The following is a 15,343-nucleotide window of genomic DNA, read 5'->3' as shown; positions in this document are numbered from 1 at the left end:
TGAAGTAATCGCAATATTTAAATGTATTGAAATATTGCTATTGCTCCAGATAAATGATTCCTAGATAGAGATTGCATCTTTATGCATGACGAAGCACCATGCCATAAACTCAAGAGTCTAATCAAGGTTTCTGCTGATCAGCATGTATGAACCTTGCCCTGGACAGGTAATAGCTCTGATATAAAGCCCATTGATAACTTTATGGGTTATAGCGAAGAAAAAGATAAGCCGATGCATTATGACCATAAAGGAGGAACCGATAGAAAAGCTCCTTAAAGTATCACGATGAAGAAATAAGAAAAGTCGTCGTATTAGGTGCTGGAAAATGGATTTATATAATACAAGATTCAAGTAATCAGAACTCTTTCAAAACATATAATACATTACGTAATACATATATTAAAAGCACCTAATTATTTTGAATAATTAATATTTAATATTTATAATTAATATTCTATATGTATAGAATAATTAATTTTGATACTTAATGATAACTGCTAATTAATATAGTATGATTCATAGATATCTGAAATATCATCATTATATTCGCATTTCGAATCATTGATAATCTCTATACGAGCAAACGATGCAGTAAGGTTATAATGACCTGTTCAGCACCGATTAATGGTAACAATGAACTCACGAGAGAGACCTTTACGAGCATACCGTGGCTTTGATTTTTCACTGTAAAAGTTTTTTAAATAGTTCTGACCTTTAGATCCATCCTTGTTCGTTAATAATATACCCGGAAGGCTTAAACAGTGTAAATAATACTTTCTATTGAACGTTCGCTATTTTTATCCCCATTTACGTAAACGTGAATTTTGAAACATAAGATGTGTGATATAATTTGATGGTATAAATAGCACTTAAGCTTAAGGTTTGATTAAGAGGACTGTTTAAATAATTTATCGGTAAAATTTAGAAAATTAAAATAATATGAAATACGAAATTACATTAAAATTGTAGCTCTCTCTCGGTTAATATAAAATGGAGATAGCTGATTATTCGTTGGAACGAATAACGAAGCAATCAATTTATAATTTAATATTGTCTACTAGAATATTTAATCTTCTATTTAATATTTAATATTTAATTTAGTATTTAAGCTTCTATTCTAAAATGGTAATGGAGGATCGACACCTCAAATAAGTAGGTCTTGATGGGGTACATTTATCTCATTTTATAGTTTTAGAAAATCACAGAAATATTAATAATATTTGAGATTAATTTTTTTTTTAATTTTTATCCAATTCTGCTAATATTTTAGTCAAAAATAGCCCAAGTTCTCCACAGTACGCCATCCAATTTGCTTATTTCATGATCACCTGGTATATAAATTCGCAAGCACGGTAGTGTGCACAGGTAGAAACGGCGAAGGTGGTTAGAAAAGGAAATCGAAACGAGATAGAAGGAAAAAGAGACGCAGGAAAAGGGAAAGAGCACTTCGGGCGTGGGAGTGGGAACGTTCTCATAGTCTACAAGCAATGCCTATATAAGAAGAAACTCTCCTCTCCTCTTCGACATCCCTGATTTTCATCCTTAACCGCTTTTACGAAGCCTCCTCTGCTTTTCTTCCACCTGCCCCTCTTCCTCATCAGCCCGTATCCTCTCACCTCTTCAGGATTATTTGTATAGACGGTAACTCTCTGCTCGCCATGGTCAGGTCCCTGTTTTAAATCTTTCAATCGCCTCGTGTTTACCCGTTTCTTCCGGGATTTTTCTCGTTTCTATTTCCTCGGTTTGCGTGGTTTTCAGTGAATTATACCGACCAAGAATATAACCGCTTTCTCTCCCTTTCAACTGTACTTTCTTGCGTTACGATCAGGTTGCACGACGTGAGAACACCGACGATCGCGAATGAACGTGAACTTTGCTTATGAATTGCGGTGAACGTTCATTTGTGATCAATAGATGCAATTACAGTATCGATCAAACGTTTGGACCCAGTTAATTGCACGACAATTATAGGGTCATTTCTACCCAAGTAAAAAAATGAAATACACGAAATATGCAAATCTTATTTCTTAGCTTATGGTAAAAATATAATATTCTCGTGTGAAAATATTTTTCAAATTTTCCACGTAATTCCATCTTCAGACGAAGATGCAATGATGTCTTAATTAAGAGTCAAAATGACCATAACCCAAAATATTCGTTTTTCGAGGTTTTAATAAAACTGCAGGGTCTATTATAAAAATGCATAGCTTCCTTTTAATTGCAGGTGATAAATTTTTACGACACCTAATACCATGGGTGGTTTTTAATAATTATCACCACTTTATGACTTCGAAGTTCAGTTTTGTTCACTTTATGTTACTTTCTCACGTTTTGCGAAGTGCATATTTTCTACGTCATCAGTTTTATTTATATATAAAGGATCAGAGTGTATTCAAGTAGAAAATCGAAATACTGCAACTACTTGCGTGTTTCTCTTGCCACTAACACCGTTTCTTATCGCTATAAAGAGAGCAAATTTGTGCAAACTAAAACTTGACAGACGGCTGTTTGAATCGCATGACGTCTGTGGTATGTCATTGTATACCTCGGTATGATAAACGCGTGACGTGCCGGAAACATCAATTGATTGTGAAAGGGTTAAGAAAATATTTTAGTCTAGAAGGTTCAAAGAAATCAGCATTTGTATTGCAGTTATCAGGCTTTTGAAATCTTCCAAAAATTGCCGGAGTTACTATTTAAAAAATATTATTATTTTATTTAATTTATTCGAATTACTGAAAGTAAATTTCGTTCAAATTCAAATAATAATAAGAAAGAAAATTTAAGTAATTACAAACTGCATTTGAAAATAATACATAACAGATTGAAAGCAGAAGGTTTAATTTCAAATTCAATTAATATCAAACTTCAACGTGATACCATATTCCCTGGCTTGCTCGTTCTTTAAAAATAAGTTTGACAGAGTTCGCGTAAATTTAACGAAGAAGAAGATGAAGAAATTTCTTGCTATTAAAAATTTCATAAAGTTGCGAAACGGCAATTAATCTACAAACAACTTCGTGCTTTTAGGCAGTGCTATTAAGCTACTTATTCGATCTTATTCCATTTTTAATGGAATAACCAGTGTATTAATTTAACGTATGTTTAATTAATTAGAGCCTCATTTCAGTTCACAAAATTTGTTAATCATATTTTATTCTTGTATACATATACCATACAATTTTTTTACATTTCGTGGGGGCCTATAATAATATACTATGGATATAAATATCTTTTCCGTTAAAATTACTCGTCTATTCTTAGCTCGCTGAAAACAACACGGAAATTGCAACGGAATTGTGATGGATAAAACATTGTTACGGGAATGGTTAAATCAATCTTCTTTTGTAATTAGCATACGAAACGGTGCATCGTGGCAACTAGTATTCCGTGTTTGTTTCTCTTCCGGTTTTACCGAGCTTTTCTAGAAAATAATCATCCCTTTCTTGCCGTTCCGTTTTATCCAATCATCTATTTCCTATCCTTTCTTTCTTTTCTTTAAGTGCAATTGAGACGTTTAATGCAAAAGTGGTGTAAGTGAAACAAATTGAATACTGGATAATGAGAAAAGAAGTAAAGGTTCGATAAAATACAGTAATATCAAAGAATGTTACATCCCTTGTATGCAAGCTGTTATTAAGGCTTTCTCCAATTACTTATCCTTCTTTATCCATCTTAGTTAGTGAAACACGGAGGAACCCTCATAAATATGTCAATGGTGGATAAACAAAAGCTTGGACTACTATTAACCAAATCAAAGAGCAGCATATAAGAGAGAAAGCATGGAAAAGAAGAAGCTCCTTTTTTATGTCTCTTGACAAAAAACCTTTTATCAGTAATGAGTGACGCATATCTATCGGCCACCAGTGAAACAATGAAAAGATAACTTTGATGATCGTACGAGAGTGTCCTTCGTCTGTACGTTGATTAACAACTTCTAATTAAGCTTTCGAGGTTGTAAATCTAATTTTGTAAACTCATATGCATATATAAAAATGCTCGAATGGAATACATATTGTGTCTTCATAGATAAAATAATAAATAATTTTTCAAAGTATTGAGTCATTCTAAAAGTTAATATTGTTCAGTATTTATGTTTATCATGGTATTATTTTATAAATAAAGACAGTCATGAAAATCTTCGTATAGTATTGAGCATAGTAAGCTTCTCTAGGGAAAATGACGTTACAGCATAAGCAGAAATTCTCACAATCTTATTTTTGTCAATGTTTGGTAAAAATGTTTTTGCCAGAAAGTCATTAATACGCTCATTTATTTTGCAGTCTGATATTGAATTCATGCACGACCTGCGCAATATTCTTTCTAAAAATAACATGCACGAGTACTTACGTATGGTCTGATGTAAACAGTATTTGATGAAATAGAGCTAATTATCAGAATAAGGAAATACAGTATTATGACGATATTATCACGGTTAAAAATAACGTTATCAACGATTCAATGCTTCTGGGTTAAATATATGTTTGATGTGTTTCTTTTAATGTATGCAAATGAAATTTATCTTTTTCTTTTTATATATGAAAAGTATATCCATTTTAAGACATCACAAATTTAATATAGCTCAATAATTAAGAAAAAATTTCTGAATTAAGAATTAAGTATAACGTATTAATATTATATTAATTTTGCAAGTTAGGATTTAATTACAATTTACATAATTTAGAAAGATGATACGATACTGATGCCAGTTATCTAGACTATAAATCTGTAATTTTATTGAGTGCTATTGTTACAAAATACCGGTTTATCTCACCGGTTAATCACGACATTCCTCGTTAACTAAAACGAATAGGAATCTTGAATCGATTGAACGATTTATACGAGAATCTCATGACTTGCAACTATTTTTTCTGCTTTTCTGCATTGTAATGGGAGTTCTCTGATGGTTACGTCACTGCGTAGATTTGTGGGCTCATTGTGCGTGCATGCGTGCATGCATCCTGTTCTCATTGCAAGGGTACACAATGCGTTTGAGGTGCAACGCTTTCCTAAGCCACGAATGGGTAGTCTAGAACACACAAAAAAGAAAAATAATGTAACGAACAATAATGCTTGAAATTTAATTAAATAAAGTAATCAAAATGTAAAAATAAAACAACTAATACAAAAATAGTAAAGTAGTTTAAAAAAATATAAAATAGTTTGAAATTGATGTAAAGTAAGTGATATTTTATAGTATTTTTATGTCATCAATTGTAACAGCAGATATCAAAGTTTAAAAATATTCCTTTACTGAACACCGTGGGCCAATGGTGTCCCATGCAGAATTCAATTTGCTACTAAATATCGTTCATTAAAGTTCTCATCAAGCCCCGTTATAAATTCTTGTACAAAGTTAATTCGACGTGTGAGGTACACGTTATAATCTTAATTATTAGAAGAAAGGTAGAGGCAGGTGAACTATAAATTTTTAGAATGAATTGGACCAGCTTTGTATCCATTTTCACGTGTTTTCAAATTTCCTGCAAAGAAAACAATTATTTGTCCAAACGATTCTATTTTCATGGGTCACGTTTAACGTGACACGTATACGTATTGTCGATCGTAGATTTAATTCAGGCTTATATTTCTGTATCAATTGGAATCGTAACAAAGTGACATTAATAATACTGAACATAATGATGTTCAGTGAATAGCCAATTTAAACAGACGTACATGTTTAGGACAGTCGTCATTTTAACCCGTTAAGCGTTGCAATAGATGGTGGTCTCTATTTTCTATTACTATTTTAAATTATTGTGATCTCGACAGAATTCAGAATTAATAATTAATTTTAAATTAAATTGATAACGTTGATTATTTATGTTAAAGATATATTCTAGTCTAGATGATTATTTTTAATGTCATTATTCATTATTGCCATATACACTATCATAGGGGTGATAGTGTTTCAACTCTAACTAACAAATTTTAACTTTATAAAAATTCATAAATTGCCCTCCAATTATAAAATGAAATAAGTAATTTTCTCTTTAACAGCACTGTGTAAATACAAATACGAAATAAAATTGCGTATCTCGTAATTATGATTTTGCGCTTCAAGAGTTTCATTCAGATTAACTTTTTGTTCCTTCTGCTTTCTTTCTTGTGTCCTTTTCTCTGCTCCAAAGACAACTGCAGGTCAAAGGTGCTAATTTTGTATAATTTTTTAACGAAAGAGTTTCATACATTGGAAGAATAATTTTTAAAGGTCTCTCTTCATGGTCCGCCATCCAAGGGTGAAATATCGTAGTATTCAAACATACCCTGTATGGTATAAAATGCTTTTGTGTTGGCAAATTATACACCTGCGATAAAAGTTAATGTAAAAAAGAAAGGAAAAAGAGATATTGTTCTTTTTTTTTTTAACACCTGTACTAATCCATTGTCAACAATGACTTCACGTTACATATCAAATGCCCTATTGTTAGCAAACTGTACAAATTATAAATAACATTAAAAGAAAAATATTGCACCATTTTGCTGTATCCGAAGCATCAAAGTTAGCCGACAGCCAGTGCATTTCACGACTCCGTTGGTCGCTGCTGATCGTAAAAAAAGTCGGCTCCGTTTCATCTTGCGCGAACTTTTTCTTTTGCAGGAACACGTGAACCTGGTGGGTAGGGACGGAGAGAACGGGCCGGTCCTGGTCTCGGTGAAGGCCGAGACGGTTGGTGGACAGGAGCACTGGAGGGTCTTATTGCGATTGCGAGCTGGCTCGACCCACGAATTGGTACCAGCCGCGAACCTCGGCCCGAATCCATCACCCGCGAAAATGGTCAAGGTGAAGTATCTCTTTCTTTGATGAAAATATACAGTGCCATTCAAAAGTTATACGACCTTAACTCTTTTTTGTAACGTTTAACCCTTTACGAACGAGGCACCACCGATCTTGGCATAATCCACTTATCTACTATTCAAATATTTTTTTTCTAAAATATCTACTATAGCTTTATAATTTTTAAGTAAGGATAATTTTACAAGTAAGGACTTTTTACATGGAAATGAAGTTAACGTTGTAGATAAAAAATATGAATATTTATGCATATCTATCTTTGTTAATAACGTAGATGACATAACAAAATGGTAATTATACTTCGCTGTTATTTATAGAAAAAACAACGGGGCAAAGTGCCAATCGTTGTTATTATTTCCAGTGAAATACAATAAAAAATTTTTTTTTAAATCAAACTGTGAGCATCTATAACTTAAATTTTGTTTTTATGCGACAGAAATTTGAAATAAATGGATTAAGAGGTAGTTTTTGATGGTCCTTTCATCTTGAAGCATTGTATTTTAAAGATAGCAGTAAAGAAAAATGTTGCTTTTGTTACAACGACCAGACATCAATTTATAAAATGAATACCTTTTCCTTTGTCATGGTGAACATTCGGTTGGATTTGTGCCAACAGCTCCGAGGAAAATAAGATTGACGTTGGATTTTAAGAATACTTTAAAGTTAGATGGTTAATGGATCGTAGGAAATTTCTGCTGTATGTTTTTGTCCCATGTAAAATTCAAAGTTTCTTTTTTATATTTCGGAAGTTTCTGAAATTCAGATTGAAAATTATAAAACTGACAAGTTTTAATGTTAATTATAAATCATTTTTGGTGGATAATTTCAAAAGTTTCTGAAGCTAAAATTGAAACTTATGAAAATTTTAATTTTAATTAAAAATGATTTTTATGAGCGACGACTAAAGCTGTAGAATCAGCATCGAATCAAAGGGAGGTCTAAGAGGGGCTACAACCTCTTTTTCTTTACGATTAAATGTTATTCAATTCTACTTAGAATAAATTTTCATTTTTGAACCAAGTTTATCAACCAAGGGGGCCTTCAAAGGATTTATAGCCCCGGGCCCCAGAAATCTTAATCTGATCTTGTGAAATGGCTTTGAAAAATGAAGGAAAGCTATTAGAAAAAATTGTTACATTATTATTATTTACAACCAAATGAGTAATTTGATGAACGATAGTATACATCTATTGGCAGGTGATTTACAAATAATTCATGAGAACTTTATACAATAAGAGATAGTTTATTTAACACAGGTTGTATAGAACTTCCTACTGTTTCCATAATTATGTTTCATAAATGTTTGTAGGCATTGAATAAACAGGATTCACAAACTTTCACGAGATGTTCCGGTTGTAAATATTATTTTATGATGGATAAATTAGACAATTGTTTGTTTTCTAATTATTACATAATTTCGAAACATATGTAAACAATATTTATAATATTGTATAGCATTATCATAAATTTTTATTTTTTGAAATTATGTCTTATATTATTTTGCCTTATATCCGACAGATGCATCCGTTTGCAATATTCTGAGACTCAAAATAAGTTCTATAATGTACGAAGTTAATGTTGGCCGCAGCTTAACGTAACCCTTTTTACAGGCGATTAACGAATCCTTGAACGTGAGCACCCTGATGCCTGTTGTCTGTTCCGGTGCTGGCACGCTAATAGCACGGTACGATGAGCATGCTTTGGTGTCGAGGTTTAAATTTGGTGTTCTTCATCAACGTGCCGGCCAAGTCACCGAGGAGCAACTTTTTGGGAACCGACAGATTACACCAGCCTTCCAGGAGTTCCTCGATTTGCTGGGTCAAAAAATCGATTTGAAGGATCACAAAGGGTTGGTAACAAATCTATCAAGACTCTAGTACAAAAATAAATTACATTAAACAATTCTTTGCTTGTAAATGATAATGGCATAACTAAAAAGAAATGTAAACTTTAGAGATGAGCCTTTCTAAAATTTATATTTTTGAAAATACTAAATACAGGCCTTATTAATTATTAAAAGAACTCATGAGATTATAAATATGCCATTTTACATGATAAACATAAAAATATAATGCAGACCTTGTATATTATAAAAGCAAATTTGAAATTTTTCAGTTCTGTCACTATCAATCTTATAGTAGTCTATCTTCAACAAGATTTTCTGCCAGTCTCTGCTTCATAATTATGGAGCATTGTTTGATCCTTTTCTTCACTATAGCCCGCAAGTTTTCAATGGACTTCATGTAAAGCATGTTGATTGGTTAAAAGCTTAATGACACCCTTGATCTTATGGTACAGTGCTCCATTATGCATAAGGATGTAATCTCTGGGAACTAACCATTTATCTAAGTCAGCAGCTACTTTTTTACTGTTACATTTATAATACAAAATAATACAAAAATAATATATTTTTATATTGTAACAAATTGAAGAAAAGGAACACATTATTCTATACATTTCTTTTTTCAATTATTTAATTAAAAGCTCCAAATTGTTATTTTTGATGCCTTTTATAATTGAGCAAAGTTTAAACAATACACGACACGATATGAGACTTGACTCCATTGTTCAAGGGTTAATGACACGATTAGTTTTCTATCTAATCATATATTTATATTTAAATATTGATTGTTCACAGTTATCGTGGAGGCTTAGATACTCGTCATGGACAGACAGGAGATTCTGCGGTGTACGAGGTATTTAGAGGTCGAGAAGTGCTCTTCCATGTCGCCTCTCTTCTTCCATACAGTCCTGGGGACTCGCAGCAATTACAACGTAAAAGACACATCGGCAATGACATCGTCGCGATAATATTCCAAGAGGAGCCAACTCCTTTCAGTCCAGATATGATCGCCAGCCACTTCTTGCATGCATTCATCGTGGTACAAGTCGTCGACCCCTGCACTCCTTATACCAGGTATATTCTTAGATTCGTACATACGCACCGTGTCCGTGTAGTAAGGTCGCGTAAAATTCGGATACGTTAGTTACGAAATCGCTATTTCGAAGTTTAAGCAAAACATCCGGTTAAAATAGTCCGTGGAACGTTTCCACTTGGCTGACGTGAAATATAAACTTTGCTTTAAATTTATTGCTCGATTCCATTTAATTACGATTCACACAGGATAGCGAACCAGTAACTAGGCAAACTCGATCACCTAGAATTCAGAATATTTATACATTCACCTTCTCTTGAAAAGAAATTCGAAAAAGTATTATTTTTCAAAATAGAACGGATCAGCTGACGTTATGATTTTGATCTATGATTTATTAATTAATTTGGTACTGATTTGACTGATTATTAATTAAAAGTATGCTTGATTTAATATTCTATCATTTATCTTATTTCTGAAAGCAAGTCGTGGGTACGTTTGCTTAAATATTTTCTAATATCGAATGTAATGTTCTTTCTCTATAATTAAATTAAATTTTCTATGTATCAGATTGTGGATATTAATAAATATTTGAATATTCAATTTTGAAATACAGGTACAAAGTCAGTATCACAGCACGAAATGATGTTCCCTGGTTTGGTCCAGCATTGCCAACACCAGCTGTGTTTTCCCGGGGTGTAGAATTCAAAGAATTCCTTTTGACGAAATTGGTGAACGCTGAAAATGCTGCGTACAAAGCTGAGAAGTTTTCAAAACTTGAGGTAATTGTAAATTCATGTATAAAAAAGATTTCTATTGGTTCAGGAAGAAGTCTCACTGCTCACTTAATTCATCCTGTTTATATTTTCTAATTTACATGTATGACATCACAGTTATGATAAATTACATTTTTAATTTTGTTACCATCCACTATTAACATGAATTGATTTTTTTTTAATATCCTCGAATATTTTAGACCTGAAATACTCAAAAAAATGCTTGTAATTCTGCTAATATTAAAACAATTTTTCAAATACCAAATAAACTGAATTCTAATAAATTCATTTCGAAACGAACAGCTAAGAACGAGGTCAGCCCTCTTGGAGTCATTGACGGAAGAATTGCAAGGGAAGACTGCCGAGTTCCTTGGTGGAGCGATTGGTTTCGGAGGTAGCGGCCTGGGATTTGGAGGTAACTGTCCAGTAAGTCCGACTGCGAGCGACGCCTCAGGATCCGGCAGCGGCGGAAGTGGCTCCAGATTTATCGATACCGTACGAAAAGCGCTGATATCGCGTGTTCGAAATGCGTCCACCGAGAGTGTGCCCCAGCAGTTATCGAAGAAAGGCCAGTCGGAGCCAAGTCCTCCGAGTAATCGACAATCAACGACAAAGATCAGTAGCAAACGATCAGTGGAACCATCGAGTCCTTTAGGCTCTCCAGATTTAACGCTTCGAAGGGATTCGGAACGCGGAAGTCCTAGCTTAGGTAGCCAAGACAGCAGTTTATCCAACACCGACAATCAAGATAGTAGTCTGGCCACTTTGCAGCAAGACGAGGTTGATCGTAGAGAATTCTCAACAACGACAACAACAGCAGTTTGCTCCAACAGTGAAACGACGCAAGAGAACAAAACTTCCGTGTCGTCTGTTCAGAGATTGACTCATGAGAACTTACGGAAACAGGAGAGGACGGAGAAGACAGAGACGACCCAGCGTGTCATTTCCGAAAGCGACGACAGCTCGTTGAACAGCGAGCTAGAACTGGACCAAGCTGTCTATCCGGACAGTGATACCGGACTCGAATCGATGAGTTCCGCGGAAACCCATGACACTGTACGATGTACCACCAAGGATGGGGTGTTAGAGAACGAGAACTTGAGGATGGAGGTCACCAGGTTGAAATGCGACAAACTAGATCTGCTCAGGCAGAATGTGGTGAGTGTTGGAGAATACACGACTGTTTCTTGATCTACATGGAGACGTTCCAAGTTACTTAAGCATTAATCCATGCCTTGTTTTTGTTAAGAAATTTATTGTTACTTGGTCTTATTAATAATGTACACTCAGACAGTTTCTTCATTCAAATGGATATGTTCCAAATAACATGTCCAAATATCTTAGACATTTTAGTCCTCATCATAATACTTCATTAAGAACTTTGTTGTTCATTTGTCTCGGTATTAAAGTATAGATTTAGGCAGTTGTTTAATAAACAGTTTTGTTTTTCAGACTTGCCAACGCGATATAAAACGTCTACGAGAAAAGGAGCTACAATTGCAGTCCGATTTAGCAGCCGCTTCCAAGGAGATTCTTCGATTGCGAGCTATGTTGAAAGAATGTTCGACTAGTATTCCATTGGATAATAATAATCAGCAAACGTCTACCGTATAAAGATAACGATGCAATTATTAGATTGTAATAATTAGTTGAACACTCTGTATAACGTACTAATTCGGAGTTGCTTCTTTCAAAGAAAACTATCCGAAGAGGTATCTTGCAAAGAGTTTGAACGCGCAATCGAAATATGCTTTACGTTTTGTTTTTAAACTGTACGATTGAAGTTCTTTAGATAGAAATATTGGGTACAAATGCTGTATATTATAAGAGAAAGGGTCAGTGAAGGATATTTAAAAAAAAAAAGAAAAGAAAAGAAAAGAAGAGATGATTCTGCGATATAATAAATAGCGACGCGTCTTTCAATATATTCACAGCGTAGACGCTAATTGTTACTTTGTAGTAGTATTTGTTTCACCTTTAACCATTATTATTTATCTATTAATTTATTAATAGATGTAAGTTAATCTCTAATAGTCAATATAATTATTAAACGATTCAGAAACACACAAACGATACGAAGATACATGATGAAAATATGAAATGATAAAATCATTTAAACAAGTAGGTGCATCTTGTCATTATGGTAGGTAGATATCTTTAGAATTACAAAGTAAAATGGCCTTTAGACTTAGAGTTTCCGAACTTGAGAGTAAATAAACAGAAATTAATATAACATATTTTATCTGTAATAAATGTTTAAAAAATTGAGATCGTATATAAATATATACGTATATATATAACACAGTTACGGTGCTCGTATTGTTTTAGAACGAGGTAACTGTAAATTGTCCCATAAAACAGTATAAAGCGATTGGTATAAATGTTGACACGCTTATGGGCTTTAGAAATATGTGTTTTACCGATATATCTCTGACGTCTCACATTGAAACAAGGATATGTATCGTTAGTTACAGTATTTGTCACGGTAATTAATTACCGAAAAAAAACCATTACTAGTTTTTTAGTATTAGTCCGAAAGAATTGTAGGAGATATGAGAAAAACCTCGTTAGTTAATCTCTTCCGGTTATATCGTGTTAGCCAATTTAGAATAAGAGTAGACATTTTTCTTTCTAGCCGTTCACACGGTTGTAATGATTTAGCTGCACCAAATTGTTTAACGGCACGTTACGTATCCATGTGTCAGTAACATACGAATAGAACACGTATTATCGTTGATTGTTCACCAATATGCAAAATAGACTAAGTGTACTTTATTATTTGCTTCGGTTAACGCACTTTATTTTCATTATTTTTCACCGATGGTATTAGTATGATTTATGATCATCATTATTACTATTGCTAATTGCTACTATTATTATCATTATTATATTAATCACCGTTGTACTTTATACAGTTTCGTTTTTCTTTTTTTTTTTGTTGTAAATAATCGGCTATCTTTCTGCGAAGAAAGATTGAAAATGTAAGGGAAAGAAAGGACAGAGGGACATGAAAAGTTCACTCATATGTAATACCAAAGTTTATCGTAGTTAAATCTCTTCTCTTAGTTTTCTACATTCCTTTTCGTACAATATTTGCCTCTGTAATCTGCGTATATATACTTCTTTCTCGAACGAACATTTTTTCTACAAGTACAATACTTTTTCTTCTACCATTGAATTTCGAGAAAATCTTTGTATGCCTTTACAGCTACTTTGCAGATACATTACGATTATCACTGCCTATACTGTGTCGTTTTGGAGTGTACCACGTTTACATGATACTTCTGATGTGTTGTTCATAAGATACGACGTAATATTTTGCATTAATTCTATTTAATTAATGTCGAATGACTCATTATTTATGAATTTTCAACTGCAAGTAAAAGATAATTCAAAATTACTCTTTTTCGACGATTTACCCTTCGAGTTGTTTCAAACAATAACGTTTGTAAATGCTTCTAAAAAGTACACACAAGAATCATTAATTATTATGAACACTCTCCAGTAATACTATTTTTAACAGTCATAAAAAAAGCAAGCATGCGATATATATATATTTTATACGTTTTACGATCAATGTATTTTTACAAACTGTTTCAGACTGGGTGTAAAAGATAGCTCACTCGAACGCTTAATTTCTTGGAATTTATAAAACAAGATATGTTGTATGTACAGCAGCCATTTCAATTGTAAAAAATGTTGAAATGTTTAACATCTTGCTGAACGTTATAATACAGTCACTTTTAAACGAGTATACACACGCACACGAAATAATAAAACTGACGATGCAGAATACATAAAATGTAAGAAAGTTTGAATATTTTTAGAAAATGTGTTACATTATCATTAGTATCTTAAACATCTCTCTACTACTGCTAATTAAACTTCATGTATATAACGTAAAATCGATTTAAAAAAAGAGCGTCTCTTTGTCTAAAAATTTAGAAAAAAAATAAAAGACTAAGTTTACCATTCTCTAGTGTGATTTCTATGCTGGCCTTGCAAAATCAAAGAAAGATTATCTATATTACAAAGAAATATGTGTTATTATATTATGAGAGGGAGAGTGAGTGAGTGAGTGTGAGAGAGAAAAAATATTAATGCTATAAATATATATATATACACACATATATATATATTTTGTATTTAATATTAATCGCCCAAATTTAACAGAACTGCGAATACTATTATTATTCTCTGATACTATGACACGAAAGTATATATTTCTTATGACTGGTGTACGTATTCGCATTCTATTTTTTCTTTTCTATGCACGACTGTCAACTTGAAAATCAGTGGTAATGATGTTCGCCAATAAATAAAACGATTTAAACCAACCATATATTGTTATTATTAGATTGTTATAAGTTATCATTCTCAAAACATTGATCATATGAATTTCTTCTTAACGCTTCGGTCCTCCTAACGGTCCTTCAATTCTGAGCTTCTCTGGTTTTTCCAAAATAGGACAGCCTCTGATTTGGAATCAACCTATTCACCCCAAAATCTTAAAATAAAAAGTTATTGTCTTCAATACATTGTGTAGGAGTCGAAATTTTGTCTTTTGCAATGTGTAATGAATCAATTTCTAATTTTAATTCGCACCCCTAAAAGCGCTGTGGTAGAATACCAATTGTATAGTTGGTATAGTAGGATGTGACATGAACACAAATGACGTCGTCATTACTGAACAGAATGCAACAAAATTTGATGGACGTGTTCAGGAGGCCCTAAAGAATGGCGCGCTGGTCCTTATATTATCCAAATTGTCAAAAAGTTATAAAATATTGAAATTTATATCTGTCAACGGTGAAGAAAATGGCGGGTCGGACTCACCTGCATCAATTTATTCGTAATATAAACATTTTTGCGAATCGTATGTCCAAATAGAGATCAGA

At 32.9% G+C, this 15,343-nt stretch overlaps 1 protein-coding gene across 10 annotated transcripts in view; it reads left to right on the top strand.

The window, feature by feature from the left end:
* The window catches only part of LOC114875658 (rap1 GTPase-activating protein 1-like), a 143,018-nt gene extending 128,236 nt beyond the window's left edge, over window positions 1-14,782 (top strand). For all 10 annotated transcript variants that reach the window (XM_029186189.2, XM_046290167.1, XM_029186197.2 and 7 more), the window contains 6 exons: window positions 6,602-6,784; window positions 8,407-8,645; window positions 9,435-9,713; window positions 10,286-10,451; window positions 10,749-11,603; window positions 11,898-14,782. In XM_029186189.2, coding sequence (XP_029042022.1) covers window positions 6,602-6,784; window positions 8,407-8,645; window positions 9,435-9,713; window positions 10,286-10,451; window positions 10,749-11,603; window positions 11,898-12,059 — 1,884 coding nt within the window. In that variant the 3' untranslated portion in view covers window positions 12,060-14,782. The remainder of the gene's footprint in view (window positions 1-6,601; window positions 6,785-8,406; window positions 8,646-9,434; window positions 9,714-10,285; window positions 10,452-10,748; window positions 11,604-11,897) is intronic.
* Window positions 14,783-15,343: the final 561 nt, after the last annotated feature.

The sequence above is a fragment of the Osmia bicornis genome, chromosome 2 (genome assembly GCF_907164935.1).
Source record: "Osmia bicornis bicornis chromosome 2, iOsmBic2.1, whole genome shotgun sequence".
NCBI lineage: Eukaryota > Metazoa > Arthropoda > Insecta > Hymenoptera > Megachilidae > Osmia > Osmia bicornis.
Note: the sequence above shows the minus strand (reverse complement) of the source record. Positions and strands in the feature narration are given on the sequence as shown.